The 21,705-nt window shown below is 38.0% G+C and overlaps 1 protein-coding gene across 1 annotated transcript; it reads left to right on the forward strand.

The window, feature by feature from the left end:
• Positions 1-721: 721 nt before the first annotated feature.
• SH2D1A (SH2 domain containing 1A) lies at positions 722-21,635 on the forward strand. The gene is made up of 4 exons (XM_041741550.1): positions 722-1,014; positions 13,531-13,594; positions 18,799-18,943; positions 19,985-21,635. Exons 1-4 carry the CDS (start codon positions 878-880, stop codon positions 20,023-20,025), a joined length of 387 nt encoding a protein of 128 aa, XP_041597484.1. The 5' UTR covers positions 722-877; the 3' UTR covers positions 20,026-21,635.
• The last annotated feature ends 70 nt before the right edge of the window (positions 21,636-21,705 follow it).

Below are 21,705 nucleotides of genomic sequence, written 5' to 3' on the forward strand. Positions count from 1 at the left end.
TAGGTCCTGTACATCAAAGGGCATAAACAAGTCCACATAAAGACAAAGCACCAATGAAATGATGCTTTCTCTCATCGAAAGCTCATCAAATAAAAAAAAAATGGAACGTCTTCACACATAGACTGATTTTTGTTCCTCAATCAGCACTCTGGGATCTTGGCCAAGAAAGTAGGAAAAATCAGTGTTTACTCAGGATCAAGATTGCTCAAGATGACAAGGAAGGGTAGAAAAGGAGACTTGCCCCATGTTGGTTTTTCACTGACTACTTCTGATTGTGTAGGAGCCTCGGGCTGTGCTCAGGAATGACTGCACACTGATAGTTCTGGTAGTTTCTGTGTTTTGGTCTCAGAGCTTTTGGTTCTTTCATTCTCTGTCAGCATGTTTCTGCCCCACAAGAAGGCCATGTACACCTTGCCTCTATCATCAACCCCTTTGGGAACTTAGTTAAGCTAAGTCATCTCTGGTGGCCCCTGGGAAAACTGTAAGAACGGAAGCATTAGCCAGCATCCCTGTCTGTGTGCCAGAGTCTGCCCTGGTAGTACAAGCCATATCTTGCCAGGACATTCTTCCAATTGACCTCCCTTCTCCTTCCGAACCCTGTGTGTGGGGTGGGGTAGGGTAGGGCGGGGAGGGGGATTGAACCTTGTGGCAATAACCAAGCTTCTAAATTGCTGAGCTGGTTTTAATTGAAGTGTGAGAAGGAGGTTTTAAGGCAGAGAGACAACATCCTGTTGTTCGGGTTCGGGTGCTCCTCTCTCTTTTTCTGCACATCTGGCTGAACTGGGAGTCAGGTGGCTGACTCCGGGCCGGGTTGCAGCAGCAGTGGCATCTGCCCTCCACTGTCCCACGCCTCAGCGGCCCAAGAGTCCACCAGGCCATGGACGCGGTAGCCGTGTACCATGGCAAAATCAGCCGGGAGACCGGGGAGAAGCTCCTGCTTGCCACGGGGCTGGATGGCAGCTATTTGCTGAGAGACAGCGAGAGCGTCCCTGGCGTGTACTGCCTGTGTGTGCTGTGAGTATGTCGCGGTGGCCGCAGGCTCCAGGCCCACTGAGGGCACCGGCTGGGGGTGCAGGTGGAGGCAGGCGAGGTCGAGGCCTCCTCCACGGCTCATGTGACCCACCAAGGCCTTCCCGGGGTCCAGCTTAGGGGGTCATGCTTTGAGGCCCCTCATGGGGCTTTCACTCCCAGGGCCTTCACTGTCCAGAAGGGCCTCCCTGGGTCTTTTGTGGCAGCTGCAGAGAATGCCCTTTGGGGTGGGGAAATGCAGCCTAGAATCTACCTTTGCTCTGAGAAAGATCCAGGCTCCCAACTTCCACTTTTGACCTTTAGTCGAGGCCAGCTAGGTGGAGCCTTGGCATGGTGGACTGGCCAAAACTGGGGCCACCAGCTCCTGAGGAAAGGAAAGGCCTCTCTCCAGATCCCTTTAAATGGAATTGGAGGTGTCCTCCCAAAGGAAACCATCAAATTCTGGGAGAGGAAGAAGACTAAGAAACGGAATCCATGACTTCAGGAGTGCAATGCTGGTTAGGTCGGGGTGCCAATCAGGGGATATTTGTAAGTGAAACTGCCTCTCGGCATCTGCTTACTTCGCTTCTTTGAGAGAAGCTGTGTGTGGGGGCAGAGGGTTTCAGAGGTAGGACCCTTCTTGATAAAAAGCTAAGACTGACAGTAGTGGTAAAGGGCATGGAGGGAAAACACCCTTGTTATGATTCAGCTTTGCCGCTTGCCTAGGCATGCCTTAGTCTAACACCCATTTTAAATCAGATGTACCTTCATCTTTGCCTCAAGGGCTCCGAGTCAGGGAGATCTGAGACCTAATCTTGTGCTAGTCTGATGGTAGGCTTGTGACCTTGGCAAGTTAAACTCTCAGTCCTTCAGTTTTCTTGTCCATAAAATGAGTATAATAATACGACCTACCTCATAGGATGGCGAGGATCAAATGCAGGTAAAGAATTTAACACTGGACTTGACACATCATAAATGTCCAGTAAATGTAAGCTATTATCATTATTATTGTATTTTTCTCCAGTCGAGTTCTTTCAGTACTCATGGCACATTTCTAAGGAAGGACCTAGCTTGATCACTTTTTGTCACATGTGAAACACCTGTGCTGTGTAGTTGGTTCTAGTCAGAAACAAAATGAAGGAAAATGCTTGGTAGTAATTTTGATACCTAATGATACACTGCAAGATTGTGAAGTACTTTTTGGGTCTGTGAAGAAAGATCATGCTGAGGCTGTTATTAGATGATTTTCGTTTATTTTGTTTGTTTATTGTTTGTTTTTTAACACAGTCAAGCCAAGTTTGTGGCAATTCTCAGGCCTTGCTAAGTTTATCATATCAAGTTTATCTTTATTTATCATAAAGACTTCAAGAGAACATGTGGAAGCACTTGAGTCTCTTGGGCTCAGATCTCTTTTTTCCTTTTGCAGTACAGTTGTCATACAATGTTATATTAGTTTCAAGTGTACAGCATAGTGATTTGACAGTTCTACACACTACAAAATGCTCACCACGACAAGTGTAGTCACCATTTGTCACCATACAAAGTTATTACAGTATTGTTGACTATATCCCCTAGGTTATACCCTTCATCTTTGTGACTTCTTTATTTTATAATCAGGGGTGGGGTGAGGTGGGGCGGCGGGGGACAGATTGAACCTGTGTCAATAACCAAGCTTCTAAATTGCTGAGCTTGTTTTAATTGAAGTGTGAGAAGGTACTAGAAATTTGGACCTCTTAATTCCCTTCACCTGTTTTGCCCATCCCCTCACCATCCCTCTCCCCTCTGGCAACCACCAGTTTGTTCTCTCTCTGTATTTAAGAGTATGTTTGTTTATTTTTCTTTTTTAGATTCTGCATGTAAGTGAAATCATAAGATATGATATCATATGGTATTTGTCTTTCTCTGACTGACTTATTTCACTAGTCTCTAGCTTCATCCATGTCATTGCAAATGGCAGGATTTCATTTTTATGGCTGAGTAATATTCCTTTCTATATATTATACCACCTCTTCTTTATCCATTCATCTGTTTTTTTAAATAACTTGTGTTTTTTTGTTTTTGTTTTTAAAGATTTTTATTTATTTATTCATGAGAGACAGAGAGAGAGAGAGAGAGGCAGAAACACAGGCAGAGGGAGAAGCAGGCTCCTCGCAGGGAGCCTGATGTGGGACTCGATCCCAGGACTCCAGGATCACATCCTGAGCTGAAGGCAGGCCCTAAACCACTGAGCCACCCAGGGATCCCTCCATTCATCTGTTGATGGACACTTGGATTGCTTCCATATCTTGGCTATTGTAAATAATAGTGCAATAAACATAGGGTGCATGTATTTTTTTGAGTTAGTGTTTTTGTTTTCTTTGTTTCAATGCCCAGTAGTAGAATTACTGGATCATGGTATTTCTATTCCAATTTTTTTAAGGAACCTCCACATTGTTTTTTTTAAAGATTTTATTTATTCATGAGAGACACAGACAAAGAGAGAGACAGAGACACAGGCAGAGGGAGAAGCGGGCTCCATGCAGGGAGCCTGATGTGGGGACTCGATCCCGGGACTCCAGGATCACGCCCTGAGCCGAAGGCAGGCACTAAACCGCTGAGCTACCCAGGGATCCCTCCACACTGTTTTCCATAGTTGTTGCACCAATTTACATTCCTACCAAAAGTGCAAGAGGGTTCCCTTTTCTCCACATCCTTGCTGACACTTGTTATTTACTGTCTTTTTGATACGAGTCTTGGGCTCAGATCTTTATGATTTGCTTACATTATTTTTTTCCCAAGTGGAAACTTGGGAAGGTCAGTGAAAGCCACCTAGTATTCTTTCATTAAAAAGAATGTGGTGGAAGGAGTGGGCAAGTGAAAGGGGCTTCTTTAGAGAGGCTGACAAAGGAGGTAATCAGCCCCTTAGCCTAGAGGAAAAAAAAAAAAAAAAGAAGAAGCCTGAACTGGGGAGTAAGATGAGACAGTATGGCAAGATGACCTAAAGACTCAGTCATGCTGGCCCCTTTGTTGTTTCTCAAACCTGCCAGCTGTGCTCTCTTCCCAGCATCTTTAGACTTTATTACTTTTGCCTCTTGCCTCAGAGACCACTTCCTTGACCACCCTATCTAAATTAAGTACCTTCTCCCTGTGCCTGTTATACTCTATGGCTTTATTTTTCTTCAAGGAGCTCTAAACTGTCTGATATTTGATTGTTTACTTATGTGTTGCTGTGTTTCTCAGCAAAATTGAAACTCAGTGAAGGCAGGGACATCGTCTCCTGTACAAGGAACACAGGCTAGCACATAATAGCCGTGATGAGGCATGTTACCAGGTACATGGTAGGCATTCAATAAATATTTTTGAACTAACCAATGAATTGCCAAGGCAAATACTCTTCTTCACTGCAAAGAGCTTTTTTTATTATTTTTAAAAAGATTTTATTTATTTGTTTATTTATTTATTTATTTTAAAGATTTTATTTATTTATTCATGAGAGACACAGAGAGAGAGAGGCAGAGACATCAGCAGAGGGAGAAGCAGCTCCTTGTGGGGAGCCCGATGTGGGGCTCTATCCCAGATTCTAGAATCATACCCTGAGCCAAAGGCAGATGCTCAATGCCAAGCCACCCTGGCATTCCTGCAAAGAGCTTTAGACTGATAATCAGGCCAGGGTGTGGGCTCTGGGGAAGTCATTCAACTTCCCTGGGTCTTGGTCTTCATACCTGTTAAATAAGGATTGTAATGTGTGCCTACCTTCTGCTGAAGATCACTATTGGAAAAATATGCAAAAGAAAAGGACTACCAGGATGCCTGGGTGGCTCAGTGGTTGAGCATCTGCCTTTGGCTCAGGTTGTGATCCTGGGATCGGGGATCGAGCCCCGCATCGGGCTCCCCACAAGGAGCTGCTTCTCCCTCTGCCTATGTCTCTGCCTCTCTGAGTCTCTCATGAATAAACAAATAAAATCTTTAAAAAAAGAAAAGAAAAGGATAACCTTTTGCCTATGTAGGCCAAGACCACATAAGGAATTAACTTAGGCAGAGTGGGGATTTCTTAAACATTTAAGTTTTTACCCAAAGTGAATCTTGCATAAATGCAGTTTTTATGACTCTAAGTTCTCCACCCAAACCTTGTGAAGTAGCAGATGGTAGTAGGCAAACTGGGAGTCTCCTAGCATGTCTTTTGACGGGCACACTGGGGCCTCAAGTCTTAGAGTGTGATTGCCAGACTGTGCTACAGAGGAAAGAGACAAAGATACATTGTCCTTTATGAGAGTTTCTCAATCTTTTTGAGCCACGGGTCCCTTTTGATAAACGTAAATATTTCATGCCCCCATTTTAGTACTACGATGTAGTAACAAAAATCAAATTTTATTTTGAAATAAAATATGTACTCATTTCAACCCCAAATTTGTATGCTTATGATATGCAGTAGAAATGACAATGTGAATGGTGTCATATGCATAAGAACAATAAGATACAGCTAACGAACATGAATTGATTGTAGAGTTCACTCAGAGTAGTTTCTCATTCTATCTTTTATTTTCTCCCATTATCCAAGAAAGTTTGGTTGAGCTTTAGTTTCTGCATTTGTATTATAGAAATAATACATTATGTATTATTTCAAACTTTTATCTGTTTTTATTATTTTTATTTGTTTAAATTCTGTTAGCCAAAATATAGTAAGTACATCATTAGTTTCAGATGTTGAGTTCAATAATTCATCTGTTGCATATAACAGCCAGTGCTCATCACGTCATGTGTCCTCCTTAATGCCCATCACCCAATTACCCCATGGATGAATGGATAAAGAAGATGTAATACACACACACACACACACACACACACACACACACACACGCACAATGGAATATTACTCAGCCATCAGAAAGAATGTATACCCACCATTTACATCAAAGTGAATGGAACTGGAGGGAATTATGCTGAGCGAAATAAGTCAATTGGAGAAAGACAATTATCATATAGCTTCACTCAAATGTGGAATATAAGAAACAGCACAGAGGATCATAGGGGAAGGGAGGGAAAACTGAATGGGAAGTCGTCAAACTTTATTTTAAACTCTACTTTCAAACTGTGCTTGCTCCTTTCCCTGGTTCTGAGCCCCCAATAACGGCCTTTAGATATGGCTTTTCCCTCTGTTCAGTTTGGGAACATTGGATCTCATAAAGTACTCAAGAAGTTTTTCATTTACAGATTTGTTCACTTTCCTTTAAAGTGAATTTTCCTTTCAGTTATTTTCAATACATAAATGCAGATTTTTGTATAATGAGTCTTTAAAAATAGTTCCTAATGCCTATTCTTCTATAGAAAATTTAAAAATGTAAGAATGGAAATGAGAGAAATCATCTACAGTTTTATAACCTAAAGACAATTATTGTTGAAAATTAAGTGAATTTTCTTCCATATTTTAATAAAATAAATTTCTTTCTGAGCACACAAGTGTGTATTGTATTCAACTGCATTTTCCATTTAATATGAAAAAAACGCCATTCATATATAATATTCTTACAAATGATTTTAAGACATCATTTTTTAATGGTTACGTGATAGTTCAGCCAGTGAGTGTACTATATTTTCCTTAGCCAATCACCTATTTTTAGACATTTAAATAATTTCATTTTTCTTTGCAGTTACAAATGTCATCATGTTTCTTATTTTAGTCCATAAAGATTTCCTTGTATTTATGATTACTTTCTTATAATGAATTTCAAGATGTGCAATTTCCAGGTTAGAAAACATTGAGAGCTTAGGATTCTTGATATATATATGATCACCAAATATTTTTCCTAATGGTTATGCCAGTTTACTTATATGTTCATCAGTAATGCATGAGACTGTCCATTTCACTATAGCTTCCCAAGAAATGGGTATACTGTACAAAAGTTCTCCTTGAAATTTGGTGTCTCACTCTTCATTTCATATTTCTTTGATTAGTGAGCGAGTGTCTTTTATATGGTTGGTAAGCTGTTGTATTTCCTTGCTCATAAACTGGCTCTTTGTGCATTTTGCCATTTAACCATTTGGATCCTACTATTATTCTTTTTTTTTTTTTTTTTTAATTTTTTTTTTTAATTTTTATTTATTTATGATAGTCAGAGAGAGAGAGAGAGAGAGAGAGAGAGGCAGAGACATAGGCAGAGGGAGAAGCAGGCTCCATGCACCGGGAGCCTGATGTGGGATTCGATCCCGGGTCTCCAGGATCGCGCCCTGGGCCAAAGGCAGGCGCCAAACCGCTGCGCCACCCAGGGATCCCCCTACTATTATTCTTAATACATTATGAATTTTTATATACTAATCCTTCGTCGGTTGCAAGTACCTTTTCTCAGTTTGATGTTTACCATTACTTCTCTCTGATACACAAAAAATTAACATTTTTGGTAGTCAGATCTGTCTCTTATTTCCTTTGTGCATAATTTCCTCCTTTGCTTCCCAGCTTAGAAAGTTCTCCAGAGATGTCATACAACTTCACTTTAGTTTTTGTTTTCAATTTACAGTTTGGTTAGTTTACACTTAACTCTTCAATTCTGTTTGGAATTTCATTTTGATGTAGAGAAGGGATCTATTTGATTTTGATTTGATTTTAGCTAACAATTGTCCCAGTATGATTTACAAATAGAACGCCATTCCTCATTGATTTCCTAGCCTCCTTTACCATATATTAAACTCTAACAATAACAGTTATTCTTTCCCATCTATTTGGCTCAACTGATCTATTTATTCTTGTATTACTAGTATTATAGTATGATAATGTTTAATACATTTAAATACTTTGCTATTCTTTTTTATCCAAAGATTTTATTTTTAAGTAATCTCCACACCCAGCATGAGACTCGAACTCACAACCCTGAGCTCAAGAGTCACACACTCCACTGACTGAGCCAGCCAGGCGCCCCAATTATTTGCAATTCTTACTTATTGGTTCTTTGAGATGAAATATAGAATAATTTTGTCAAATTAAAAAAAATCCCATTGGGACTACATTAAACTCATTAATAAATTAAGAATTGTCATCTTTAAAGAACGTAGTTTCTCATAAAAAAACCGGATATATCTCTCCATTTATTAATTTTAAAAATTTATGTCTATCAATAAAGTTTTATAGTTTTCTTCCTATAGGTTTTGCACAGTTTTTAAGTTAATTTCTAATCATTGTGTGTATGAATGTGTGTGTCGATTTTTTTTGTTTCTATTGTAAATAGAGTTTTCTTCTTCCACCATATTTTCTGTTGCTTAAGAAAGCTACTAAATTTACCTATTTTTCTTGTATTCATCTTGTGTACCAAAGGCTCTTATTAATTCAAATAGTTTTATTTTATTTTATTTTAGTGTAGTTTATTCTTTTTGGTTTTCTAGGTATATTAAGTTTCTTCTAAGTTATACTTGGACTCTCACATTTCTTCCCTTCTCACTCTCAATGTAGATAGCCATTGGGAAAGTCCTACATGTCCACTGGGATAGTTTGATGATGATAGGAGGAGAAAAACCTATTTAAAATATTTAAAACAATTAGTTTGCAGAAATAGTTTATTTCCATAATTAGCATCCTCCTATACAGCTCTGACTTTGTTTGCTACCTATCCAATGGAAGATTTGGAAGCAGGAATGCTATTAGATTCTTTAGTTGCAAGGACACCTAATGAAGTCATTTGACATATATGTCTTTAGATAAAAAGATAATTATCTTTTTGTCCTCTGAGATTTAAGGGATGACTGGGAATAAAGTGCCTATCAAACCATTGAACTGGAGAAATGGGGGAAGGAGCAGTGACGAAATAAAGTTCCAGTTTATCAGTTGAAATAGAGGAGAACGTTGTAGCAAAGAACTCAAAAGAATGAGAAATTATGACTTAATTTACAGTTAGTTTTTGATTACAATTGGATATGTGTGTGTTGGTGCCGCATTTATCTCCATGGTAATTTAGGTCAACAGAATTATTTTGGATTTTCTGAGTACCATCCCTTAATGGCAGAACAAACCTGAAAGCCAGCCTAAGATTAAAGTTGCATCACATAAACCCCCAAATGGACAATTCACAAGCAGTAAATCAAAGTCAAGTGCTGATTCTGGCTGGCCATGTGAAATTAAAGTTGCGAGATTAATTTGAGGATGTCATTTGCGTATGTGAAGGGGAAGTCTGAGTTGATCTTTTTTGGGCTCTCCTCAGCTGGCCTCTTTCAGCCAGCCTCTTCTTTCCCTCGCCCCCTCATTGGATACTTCCAGCCCTGAGGCCAAGCAGACTCCCTCCCTTTTTGAGAACCATGCTTTTGGAATCACCTTAAGACCAATTTATTACCGGTGGTATAAGAGAGAGGCAGCATGGAAAGATGGTTAAGAGCCTAGCTCTTTCATCCAAACTCTCTGGGTGCATACCAATTCGACTCTAAACTAGCTATTTTACTTCTGGCAAGTTACTTAAACTTTCTGTACCTCGGGTCCCTTATCTGTGAAAAGGGAAATGGTAGTAAAAAATAGTACTTACCGCATAGGGTTAATAATCCTCAGAGGATTATTAGCTAATTTATAAAGCTAACATGTAGGAGGCATTTGTTAATGTAAATAAAAGATCTACAAATAATTGCAATACTAAGCCAGAGCATCATAGGAGTACATGAATACTCAGGGGAAGAAGAGATTATATTTATTGTCATGACTCATCGAAACTGGTTTACATAGTTTTCCCATCAGACTTGAAGGTGAATGACTTGATGGTTCTGAAAATTCAAGTTCAGTCTGAAAAAATGAAGATACTGCCATAGAAAATTCAGAAATCTCTTGACTCAGAATCTTGACTCAGAATCTTGACTCAATAATGATAGCTTTGTACAGGATACCATTATTCTGGGTATAAAAGTTCTGAAATATTTGTTTTAAAATCAGTCACATTTTAATTGTGCCTTGAATTTTGTGCATAGCATTGCTTTGTATAGACAAGACTGGGCACTAGCTTGTTTTTATTTGCAGTGTCATGAAGAAGGCAAGTGTAACTAAACTTTTGTGTAGTCCTTGAAGTGGTATAAAGAAGGAACTGATGTGGTTTTGTTAGTTCTAAACCAAGATCTGTCCCTAACACTGACCCCTTGAGAAAATAAGAACTAAATCAGGTTGCTTTCTTCTGGTTCATTTCTAACCAGAGAACTTTTTAAAGAGTTGGGACAGCTTTTGAAAAAATGAAGGCAAATTTTAATATTAGCAGGGCCTGAATCAACACATGCTTTGTAGTCATTAAAATGCAAAATTCTAGTTAAAATTAATGTCAGTAACAACAACAGCAACAAAAAAGCCTCTGTTTTCTACCAATTATTGATTTACTAGATTTTTCTTCCAGGATAAATTTTAAATTCCAAGCTAATTGACAAGTCTGACAAAAGATTTGATGGAGGAAGGAATTTAAAATTACATAGCATTCTTGGTTTGTCTGTATTAATGGAAGGAGCCAGAGGAAAGATAATCCTGAAAGGGATGTAATGGTTTTTAAACATAAATTATATTTTTCTGATTTGTGACTTGGCTAGAATAGATTTGTAAAGCACCAAATTGTAATTTTATTTCCTTTTCTTTAAAAAAGTTAGTAGTTACTTATATAACTTTATAGGAAAAATTAATATGCAAGGATGCATTTATATTAGTTTAAACTTACATCTAGTTTGTATACATACAAGTATGGTTCTGAATAGTTGTAATCAGAGTGGTGTCTCTGTGTGTTCACTTCTTTCACATATCATAATTTATTTTAACATAACCCATGTGCTTAACATTTTTTGAAAAATACTTCGGTATTATTTTGAATGGTTCTTTCTACTGCCATTTTCTTATTTTGAATGACATTCCTTATTTAGGGGTACTCAGGTTAATTCTATTTTTTTCACCACTGAAATAGAACTAGTATGAAAATCTCTGTGAAATTGCTTTATCCATTGATTCCTTGGAGTGTAGTGAAGATAAGCAAGGTCATTCATTAGGTTAAAAATATGCACAATTTTATAGCTCTTTTTATAACTTTATTTCCAATTTTTTTCTAGAACAGTGATTTTTCAGTGGATGAGGAGAGAGCATGTGTAGTTTGAGAAAACATATTCAATATTTTAGTTTAATTTTATATTTTAAAATGATTATTTCATAACTCAAGCAACAGAAAACAAAACAATGAAATTCTGTTGGAGAAGAGGAAGTACATGGTTCAGAAACACTGCTCTCTGAAGACTGAAACAATTGAAAAAGCTTCAGCTTATATTTATTTTTTCCTTAAAGATTTTTACTTATTTTGAAATTAAAAAAAATCTTTATAGGTATATAGTTAACATACAGAGTTATATTGCTTTTGGGTGTACCATAGAATGATTCAACACTTCTGTACATTACTCAGTGCTCCTCACAATCAGTGTACTTTTAGTTCCTAAGGGAGAGACTGAATGACTATGGAGGAGGTGGCCCAGAAGTGCCCTTGGTGAGTGAAAGAAGCCAGCTTGACTTGGCTGAATTGCCATCAATACTCCCAATAAGGTGTGGGCATTCTTTCTGCGTTTGAATCAGCACATCCATAACTTGACTTACAAAGCACCTGGAGATGTTGTAAAACTACACATTCTGATTCAGCACTTCTGGGCCAGGGCCCGAGATCCTACATTTGTAACAAGTTCCCAGGTGATGATGAGGACATTACCCTTGCAGTGTAATTTGGATGGTACTGTTTTGGATCTTTCCATCCAGGCCATCGGGAAATGAGAGTTGACTTCAAGGGATCCTGGGTCAGTTACTTCAGTGACCTGAAAGTGGAAGAGATGAACTACTGGCTTAGTTGAGGGGTGAAATGATTCTGCTCATTCAGAAATCTGAGGGGCGGGGGAGTAGGAAATTCTTAATATTAGATGGGTTAATTGCAAGAAGTTTTAGGTGCCACTGACACCAGGTGGTTCAGAGACTGAAGGAGGTAAGGGCTTTTGAAGTGGTACTCAGGTTCCTGCTGCTTAACTGAAAGTGAGATAAGATCAGATTCGTTAGGAAACAATTTTCAAAACAGACTCATTTATTTTGACTAAATGAGGCTGAATGATAGTAGGGAGATAGATTCTTTGTATTTTTTAGAGACTCGCTGTTTTAGAAAGTGAAAACTAGTCGCTGACGATTTGGCTTGCATCACTGCTGAGATTTTAAATAATGCATTTCCACATCACCTTTAATGATACTGAATTACTGCCATTAATCACCTCCCATAGGCAAAATGGGACTAAGGACCTATGCTAGTTGTCCAATTCTATCTCCATTTTGCTATATGACCTTAAGAAAATCACTTAAAGCCTTATGTTTTAAGTTCCCATGGTGAAAAATGGAAAACAAAGCCCTCCCTTGTTCCCTATAGAGTACTTACTTGATCAGTGGACTTTGAGGTAGAATTTATAGTTTCAAAAACAAAAGTCTTTAACAATGTAATATTTTATATTTCTTTTGCATATGTTATATATGTGCATATATCAAGCTATTTTCTATATGATCTAAGTGTGCTGGCAAACCTTCATAACAAAAATGAAACATTTCCTATAATGACACCAGCAATTAAATCGAATTTTTTTTGATTTCTCAAATGGAATGAACTTGATTATAGTGTTTTAGATGTATGATTTTTGTCCTTTAGGTAATCGGTACTGATGGATATTGATTAAAGATATAATAATTAAAACCACATTTTTAAAAAGATTTATTTATTCATTTGGGGGGGCAGGGGCAAAGGGAGAGGGAGAGAGAGATCAGGAGTTCTTTTTTTTTTTTAAATTTATTTCTTTATTTTTGAGAGAGCAAGAGGGAGAGATAGAGAGAGCAAGTGGTGGGCGGTGGGGGTGTGGGGGGAGTGGCAGAGGGAGAGGGACAAGTAGACTGTCCTGAGTGCAAGGCCAGACAGAAGACTCCATCCCATGATCCCAAGATCATAACTTGAACTGAAACCAAGAGTTGGATGGTTAACTGACTGAGCCACCCAGGTGCCTCAGGAGTCTTTTTTTTTTAATTCAAATTTGTTTTCTTACTCTATTATACTGTAAAGTAACCATAATAGTTGTGTTATAGAAACATAGTATTATTTTTATTATATTTATAATTAATATTATTACTACTATGAAGTGCACCTGATAGTACTTTATCCCAGTGAAATATTTTTCAGCTTAAAGCTCTATATGTACTTAAAAGTAACATGACTACACTTTGTTCAATCTATTCAATAATCCATGATTTTTACCAATTATAACAGGTCTCTATTTTCTTTCTGTCCAGTCTCTCAACTAGACAAACCCTTAGGAGTGTGAGTTCCCTTATTTTAAAAAAGGGAAAAGATAAAGAACACTCTAACAATTGTGATTACCCAGATAATAATATGCAAGCAAGTTAGATCCCCCAAGACTTTCTTCCTATGAATGCAATGGTGCCATATATGTGTCCCAATATATGTAACATTTATGTGGAATAGTTAAGCTCAAATTTAGAGCAGCTGTTATTCTTTTGGAATTTTTCAGTAATGGAAGTTTCTTCTTTCACAGGTATCAAGGTTATATTTATACATACCGAGTGTCCCAGACAGAAACAGGTTCTTGGAGTGCTGAGGTACAGCTCTTTAATTTATTTTTTGTTTCTGGGGGTAATGGGAAGGTGTTTGAAGTTTAGGTTGGTTTTATAAAAGAGTTGTCAAATCCTACATTCCCCAAATATTCATCAAATTCAAATCACTGAAGCTCCAACCCAAAATTGTTCATGGATCATTAAGAAGGCTTTAGAGGATTTTTGTTCCAGTTCTGTTCAGCCACCATTGTATAGAACAGTCTCACTTTGGGTGAAATATACAAAAGTTGAAGGATTGTGTCAAACTTTTAGTGCCTATGCAAAATTTTAGAAAGCGTATACAAAATGTGTAAAATGGTTAAATAAGCAATTATTTACCAGATGATACCAATATGAGCGTTGGTTCTATGGTGGATTAAACAACATGACTCCTGTTTTCTAAGAGCCTGTAATACCCTCGGGGAGATACAACATGAATTAAACAGTGATGTGAGAGCTGAGTTTGTCCTCACATAGATCTGGATTCCAGGTCTGATACCTCCTCCTCCCTGACAGGTGTATAACCTTGGGCAGGTTACTTAACTTTGAACAAATTTCTTCATCTGTAAAATTAGCCTAAAAATAGTTCTTCACTCATAGGGCTCATTTTAAAAAAGATTTTATTTACTTATTTGACAGAGAGAGAGAGAGAGAGAGAGAGAGAGAGAGAGAACAAGTTGGGGGGAGTGTCAGACAGAGGGAGAGGAAGAGCAAGAAGCAAGCTCCCTGCTGAGCAGGAAGCCCAATTCGGGCCTGGATCCCAGGACCCCAGGATCATGACCTGAGCCGAAGGCAGATGCTTAACCGACTGAGCCACCCAAGTGCCCCATAGGGCTCATTTTGGAGATTAAATGAGATAATGCATATAAAAAAAAGCTCTTAGCCACAGGACCTGGTACATAGTAAGCCCTCAAAAATGTGAACTCACCCAGACTCTGGACAACATGATTATTGTCTAGCATAACAATGTTATGCTATGTTATCTAGCATAGGAGTTCAAAGAAGGGAGGATTTTCCAAATACTAGTAATCAAGATTGCTCTTTGTGTGGAGGCAAGACTCCCAGCTGGGCCATGTGGAAAGGACATGGGTAGGCAGATAAAATTAGAGGAAGCATTACAGTGGTTTTGAAGGTATGCTCTGCAAAATCTTAAGGTTCTTCTACCTGGGTGCCTTGGGGTTGCCAGGGGTGGTGCACAGAGGGAGAGGAGGACAAAAGTGGGTATGCTTTTGGGTCCCCAATTCATCTTTGATCTGAGTGATTCACTTTTGCTTATCAACTGGGGCTCAAATAAGATTTCATTAGAAAAATGGGTTCTGATGGCTTTGAAAACATTTGAGAGTCACTATACCATTACACATAATGCCTGCAGAGTGAATCTATTTCCACATAACAGGGTAGTATATCGCATGTTACCAATGTACAGGTCTCTACAACTGAAATTTTGACCTCAAATTTTTTCTTTGATTTCTGAGAAAGAAACAGCCTGTCTTTGTAATGAAAGCACTTCATTATGAGTTGTTTGAAAACATAAATGCAAATATCAACCTCTGTTAATAACTCAATCTATGAGTTTAAGAAATTCTAAAGTCTAGACTTCAAAAAAATTAAAATAGCTCTAACCTTTACAAATTCATCAGTAAATTAGAAAGCCCAAGTTGTAGACTACAAATGTTTTGAACTACAGAGATGAATTAGGGCATGTTTTCAAACATGTTGTTGCTTTATATAATAAATAAATAAATAAGTAAGTAATAATAATAATTAATTTATAATCATCACAGATAATTAATACTGTAATACTAATTACAGGCAAAGCAGTAACACTTCTAATCAAAATGACTTTTACCCATTTATATTTTAAAATTCTCTGCAGCACTGCAGAGATGACTGAATAAGAAATTAAATTTCATTTATTATGAAGAATAGTTGTGTGTGATATAGACGTATATATTTGTATATACTTTGATTAGAAATAGCCCTTCTCCCCAGAGAAGTAGCCTTAAGCTGCTGAAGAGTATTCTTTATGGAAAATGTCTTAATTTATTAGGGTTTAGCTAATCTTGTCTTTAAATTTGTTTTCTTCTAGTTCAAATATAACATCATATGCAGATTGTTACATGATTGTGATCATGTTAAGGAAGAAAGGGCTTATTGAACATAAATGTCCTTTCATCCTGTTGTCTGGTCTGACCCCGTTTATATAATGATATTGTAATTATCTGCACCAAGAGAGCAGAAGATTGGCATGTTTTTTCCAAAGGGAAAACAGTTTTTTTAAAAAAATGCTTTATATTTATTTTTGTAATGCATATTGCATTTTTTCTATCTACTAAATTTGCTTTCTTAGTTATGTTTTTGCTAAGGGAATATTAAACTAGTGTGTGTTCTCAGAGCTCATATCACCTGACTGTAAGAAATTTCTCTAGAGCATATTGAAGACCAGCTGTGATCCAAAACATGTTTCCATGGATAACTAAGAGATGGCAGTATGAGAAATGTGCAAATATGAACAATAGCTGAGTTCAGTAGCAGAATGGGAGTTGTCAGTGGTACAATTCTTGTGGTAAATATATTCTCAAAACTGGTTAAATGACAGATATTTATACTGCCTTTTGGAACAATGCTTTAGTTTGCCACCCTACAGGAAAAATCATGGCAGTAACATTCTATCCTCTGTGCAAAGATTGTGCTAGAAATCTAAGTAGATCTGAGATTTGTTTCAAAAAGTGGGATGAAATTTGAACGCTGGATCCACCAAATTATGAAAGACAAATATTATATGAATTTATACACTAAAAAAAGATTTTATTTATTTGACAAAGAGATAGTAAAAGAGGACAGGCAGGGGGAGTGGCAGGCAGAGGGAGAGGGAGAAGCAAGCTCCCTGCTGAGCAGAGAGCCCAACATGGGACTAGATCCCAGCACCCCCGGATCATGGGCCGAAGGCAGGCATGTAACAGACTGAGCCACCCAGGCACCCCCATGTGAATTTCTACTTTTAGATAGACTTTTAGGTTTTATCATTGCCTAGTGTATTAACTTATCTCCTGTGACTCAGTAGAATTTTGCTAAATTGTTAATTTAGAGAATTTTACACCCAATCAACTATCCTTTACTAATATGTGCATTGTCATCAGTGTATTGTAAAGAAGATGTACTAACCTCCCCTTATTGACTTCAGTGCCTTTGGGCTTTTCTGGATGTTTGATCATCGGTAGATGCTAAATAATTTTACTTATTAATCTAAGGAAAACTCTATAAATTAGGACAGTCATTTGCCAGTGAAACATTATATCCCAAATTCAGATTGTACATCTAGTGCTATTATTCCTTCTGTTTGTGTGGATAATCAAGTGTTAACTGCATGTAAGTCCCCATAAAAAAGATGCTTCTGTTGATAAATGGTTTTATAAGCCACAAGAACAGCTAAAAAGATGTGTGGTTTGAAATATTTCCACACTGGGGGAGTGAGCAGTTTCTCTTCTGGTTGGTGACTCTAACTTCTCTAGAAACTGTTTGGTCTTATCCCCTCTGTTGGTGAATTCATTGTGGATATTGGCCTGAAAGACAAAAGACTGGGTCCTGCGATCTAGAAATTGAAAAAGTGCCATAAGGAAAGAAAATATAAGGAGGCATTTTGTGCCTATGACCTGCCTGTGCAATTTAGAGATTCTCTTGGAGCCAAAGAACTGTTTGGAGCTCTGTAAGAATAGCCATGGTATTTTGGATGAGGTCTCAAGTTGAGTCCTGGAAAGGTGCTTTTTAAAATTTTTTTAAAGATTTATTTATTTATTTTAGAGTGCAGGTGGAGAGGGGCAGAGGGAGAGAGAAAGAGAGAATCTCAAGCAGACTACCTGCTGAGCACAGAGCCCGATGTGGGGCACGATGCAGGGCTCCATCCCACAACCCCGAGATTGTGAGCTGGGCTGAAATCAAGAGTCGACTGTTCAACAGACTGAGCCACTCAGGTGCCCCAAATTCTGGGAAGGTGTTTTTGACTATAGGAGTGGCACTGAGAGAATGTTCTACATCTACTGAGGCTCCAAGCTGTGTGAGCCTATGAGTGGGCACTAATTTAAAGCTAAAAAGAATTTTTTCGGTGCTTTCAAAGAAAAATGACTTGCCCCAGTGTGGGAAATGACTGAGTTACTATGGACGGCATGCTGTCTTCAGCTTTTAGTCGAGTTGGCTAAAGTTTGCATGCCAGCCTTCACGTTTTCTCATTAACTGCTAACAAACAAACAGCTCCCACCTCAAAAATCTTCCAGATGGAAGAGCTGAAAAACAGCTTTCAAAAAAAAAAAAAAACTAGTCATTGTTCAATTGCTTATAGCAATACTATTTTATTTTATGTAAAATGACAGTTTTGAGTTGATGCCTAAAGCTGAGCTCACAAGCTTTTGCAGGAAATTGTCGTTTTCAGCAGTTCCTTTGCAAGAGAATTGATGTCAGGAAAGGAATACATTTTAATAGTCACTTGCAAATAATGATCTCTTCAAAAGAAAACAAACAAATAAATAAAGGTGACCTTATATAGTCTTTCATTTTCGTGTCATAGAGAAAACCTTGTCACGGTGAAGTGTTGGCAGAGAGCAATTTGGGGGAGGATAGGGAAGTGTCCCAAGGAGGAACAAATTTAATGAAGGATGAGGCAGGACACATTGTGAGGTGAGAGTCTAGGGACTAACTAGCGATATGTTGTGTGTCCCGTAACGGTCAATTTTTAATTTCCTGTGGAGCATTTTTATTGTGGAATGATGACAGGGAGGATGGGTTGTTGTTGTTGTTGGTTTGGTTTTTCAGGCTTTTTATTAATGACCTGTATGATCTGTGCTTTTTTCTGTGTTTAACTGCATTCTCTCTGTTGGTGCATTCATTGTGGGTAATGGCCTGTATACCCTCAGAGGCTCGGGATGTATGATGGGTAGCAGGCAGGAAGGGCAGGGCGAGGAGCAAGAGCTTGTACAAACTAATACCACCCTTGGGAGAACTGAAATGACAGCTCATTAGCTCCTCTTGCAGGGAAATTCAGCCAACCAAAGTAAGCTCTTCTAGAACTGTTGTTTTTCCTTCTTCCTTATGTTTTCAAATATTTGAACAAGTTACACAAATGTTACCTCTCTATGCATCCCTCCCACATTTTGTATGCTTATTTGTGTCATTATTAGGAGGTAGGTGAATAATTTGCTTGGCCTTTTATTTTCCAGACAGCACCTGGGGTTCATAAAAGATTTTTCCGGAAAATAAAAAATCTCATTTCAGCATTTCAGAAGCCAGATCAAGGTATTGTAATACCTCTGCAGTATCCAGTTGAGAAGAAGTGCTCAGTTAGAAGTGCACAAGGTACTCCAGGTATGGTTTACCGTTGATTTTCGACAGGGCTTGCTTGGCAGCTCGGGGTTATGAGTCAACCTGTTCATAAATATATGGTTATGGGAAATTCTTTAGAAACATGCAGTGGGGAAGTTAGGTGTTGCCAGCCAACCGAGCGAGAGGGGACTCTTCACAGGCTATGATTTCAATATGCTATACTGTGAGCTTTTAACAAAACTCCGGGAAAATGTAAGAAATTCGATGAGCCCACAACATGTAAACCTCTCTTTTCCCGTCATGTTCTCTCTCGACCCTTTTGTCAAGGCAGAAGTACCATTTCACTTCACTAATTTGGGCACAAAACATTTGAAAGACGGGACAGTTTGGAAAACACCTGGGCTGTCCCTTACCTGTGATTGGTAGACTATTTTCTCCTTCAGGCTTGGAAAGGCTAATGTTAAACATGCGTGGTCCACGTGATCCTGCTTTCTGAATTTGTGGTGCTTGAATTAATGACACTTTATTGTAGAGGAGGAAACTAAATTAGTACACTTTATTATTCTACAGGCACACATTGTTACATCTCCTGAGCAAAGGTACTTTAGTGTATGGATCAAGCTAGCGACAGAATACTGGTCAATGTCTGCAGATATGTGATTGCCTATTCATCTACTGAAAGGGGTTAATCACTTGTTTGGAGTAAGAGGATATGCCTTGATTGAAACAATAAATATTTATGATTAGAAAAATGAGCTGTCAGGTCCTTTTTTGACAGGGACCCAGGCTCAGGCATAAATTGACAATTAGACTTAAGTGCTGAATTAAATTAATGAGTAGTTAGCCTTTATAATAGGGATGTAAATAGAACTCCAATTTACAGATTACCCGTTATGATTGCAAACTGTTCTATTCTTTAGAACTCAGTTTTAAGTACTCAGGTTGCTTGAGCTGTATCACTGGGTTATATCTTTGTGAGCTTTATGCCGTTGGAAATTTTATGGTTACAAGTTTGAGTTAACCTGTAATTTTAATAGCTTGTGAGTTTATCTTTTCTTGATTTTCACGATTATTTTTCTTTAGGGAGAAGAGAAGATCCTGATGTCTTCCTGAAAGCACCATGAAGAAAAATCAAATATTTTGTACTTTATTTTCTATAATTTAAATATATGCTAAGTCTTATATATTGTAGATAATACAGTTCAGTGAGCTGCAAATATATTTCTAAAGCCATCATAGTCCTGTAATGGAAGTATCTAGCATGATGTAAAAGCTGAAATGGACTTTGCCAATAATGAGGAGCTTCGAAATGAGGTTATTTTCAGTTATATTTTCAAATGGGAAAATGATTCAAAACATAACGATACTTTATAAAAGATAAATGTCAATTCTTGCCAAATATAAATAAAAATAATCCTCAGTTTTTCTCAAAAGCACCATTTTTAGTGAAATATTATTTGACAGCTACTGCTTTTAAAATGTCTTGCTTGGTTAGATGGCAGGAAGCCGATTTGTGTCCCTTGTCTTTGTCCTGTGTGGTTCTAATTAGGTATTACGCTCTCCACTAGCTCTGGTGGTGTAGGGTCTTCGGGGATTTATGAGTTGTGCCCTGTGTGTTAAAAAGAGTACTGGATAAAGTGTGAAGAATTGCTCTTTAATTCTGAAAGCAACCTTTTCGCCTAGTGTTCTGATGCCGGATAGAGGACCCCATAGCCCAATCTGGAATTTAAAAATCCCGTCATTTAAAATATGTTCTCAACGTCTAGTATATTTGATATTGTAGGATTTTTCATCTACCTCTGCCCCAGTTGTCAGTACTCCATGTAAAACCTTGATTTGAAAGGAAGCTCCTGCCCACGGCTATGCAAGCGGTCTCCCTATTTGGTAGCCCAAGAACACTGGAAACCTTACGGTTACGTTGTTTTTTTAACAGTTCAAGTGATGGCAACCTAAGGGAGAGTCAAGATTTTACACAGTGACAGATATTTATATTTTTTCTCACATTTATATTTTCATGACTTTTGTGATTTGATTCTGTATCGTTTCGGGGCTCCTAGAATTTATTCACCAAACACAATATAGGCACTGGGGTACAGAGATAAATGCACCCAGCCACTGTGCTCAGGCGGCTTGCTGTCTAGTTGGACAAGAAAACAGTAACAATTAAAAAAAGGTAACAGGGAAAGACCAAAAGATGTCAATAAAAGGTGAGAAGCACGGTCTATGTGAGGTTCCGCTGTGTAGGTAGATCTGTTGTCGGAGGCAGAATGAGTCAAGACAAATACTCTGGTCCATGGTCCATAGGAAAATGTGAAGTTCTATTATAAACTAATACATTGGAATTCTGGGTTGTACATGAGTGGGGGGCGGGCTTGATGAGCTGCCAAGAGACAGAGCTACTCTCCGTGCACTGGCAAGATTTGGTGTATGAGCATTTGACATGGATGCAATGAGAGTGCAAAGGTGGAATCGGGCTATAATAATGTATTGTGGGCCATTTACCGTTTCTAGAAGTAAAAGCACCACTTTAACTTGTGAAGGAATTTGGAAAGCCGACTTTCAAATCAAAATGCGTATGTTTAGATAATTTATTTGTCGTTTGGGTTTAAATTTTAATAGGTGTATCTAATTTTCACTCTAACTTGTTCATTCTGGAATAATCCTAAATATATATGAATTATGTATGCATGTTTCTTTATCAGAGTCTTTTTTGAAAAAGCTTTTTTGAATCATTAATGGCCTTTCATATTTCAATAAAGTATTTGAAAGCTCTATTTACCGAATTTGTCTTAAAATAGTTGAAA

The sequence above is a fragment of the Vulpes lagopus genome, chromosome X, assembly GCF_018345385.1.
Source record: "Vulpes lagopus strain Blue_001 chromosome X, ASM1834538v1, whole genome shotgun sequence".
Taxonomy (NCBI): domain Eukaryota; kingdom Metazoa; phylum Chordata; class Mammalia; order Carnivora; family Canidae; genus Vulpes; species Vulpes lagopus.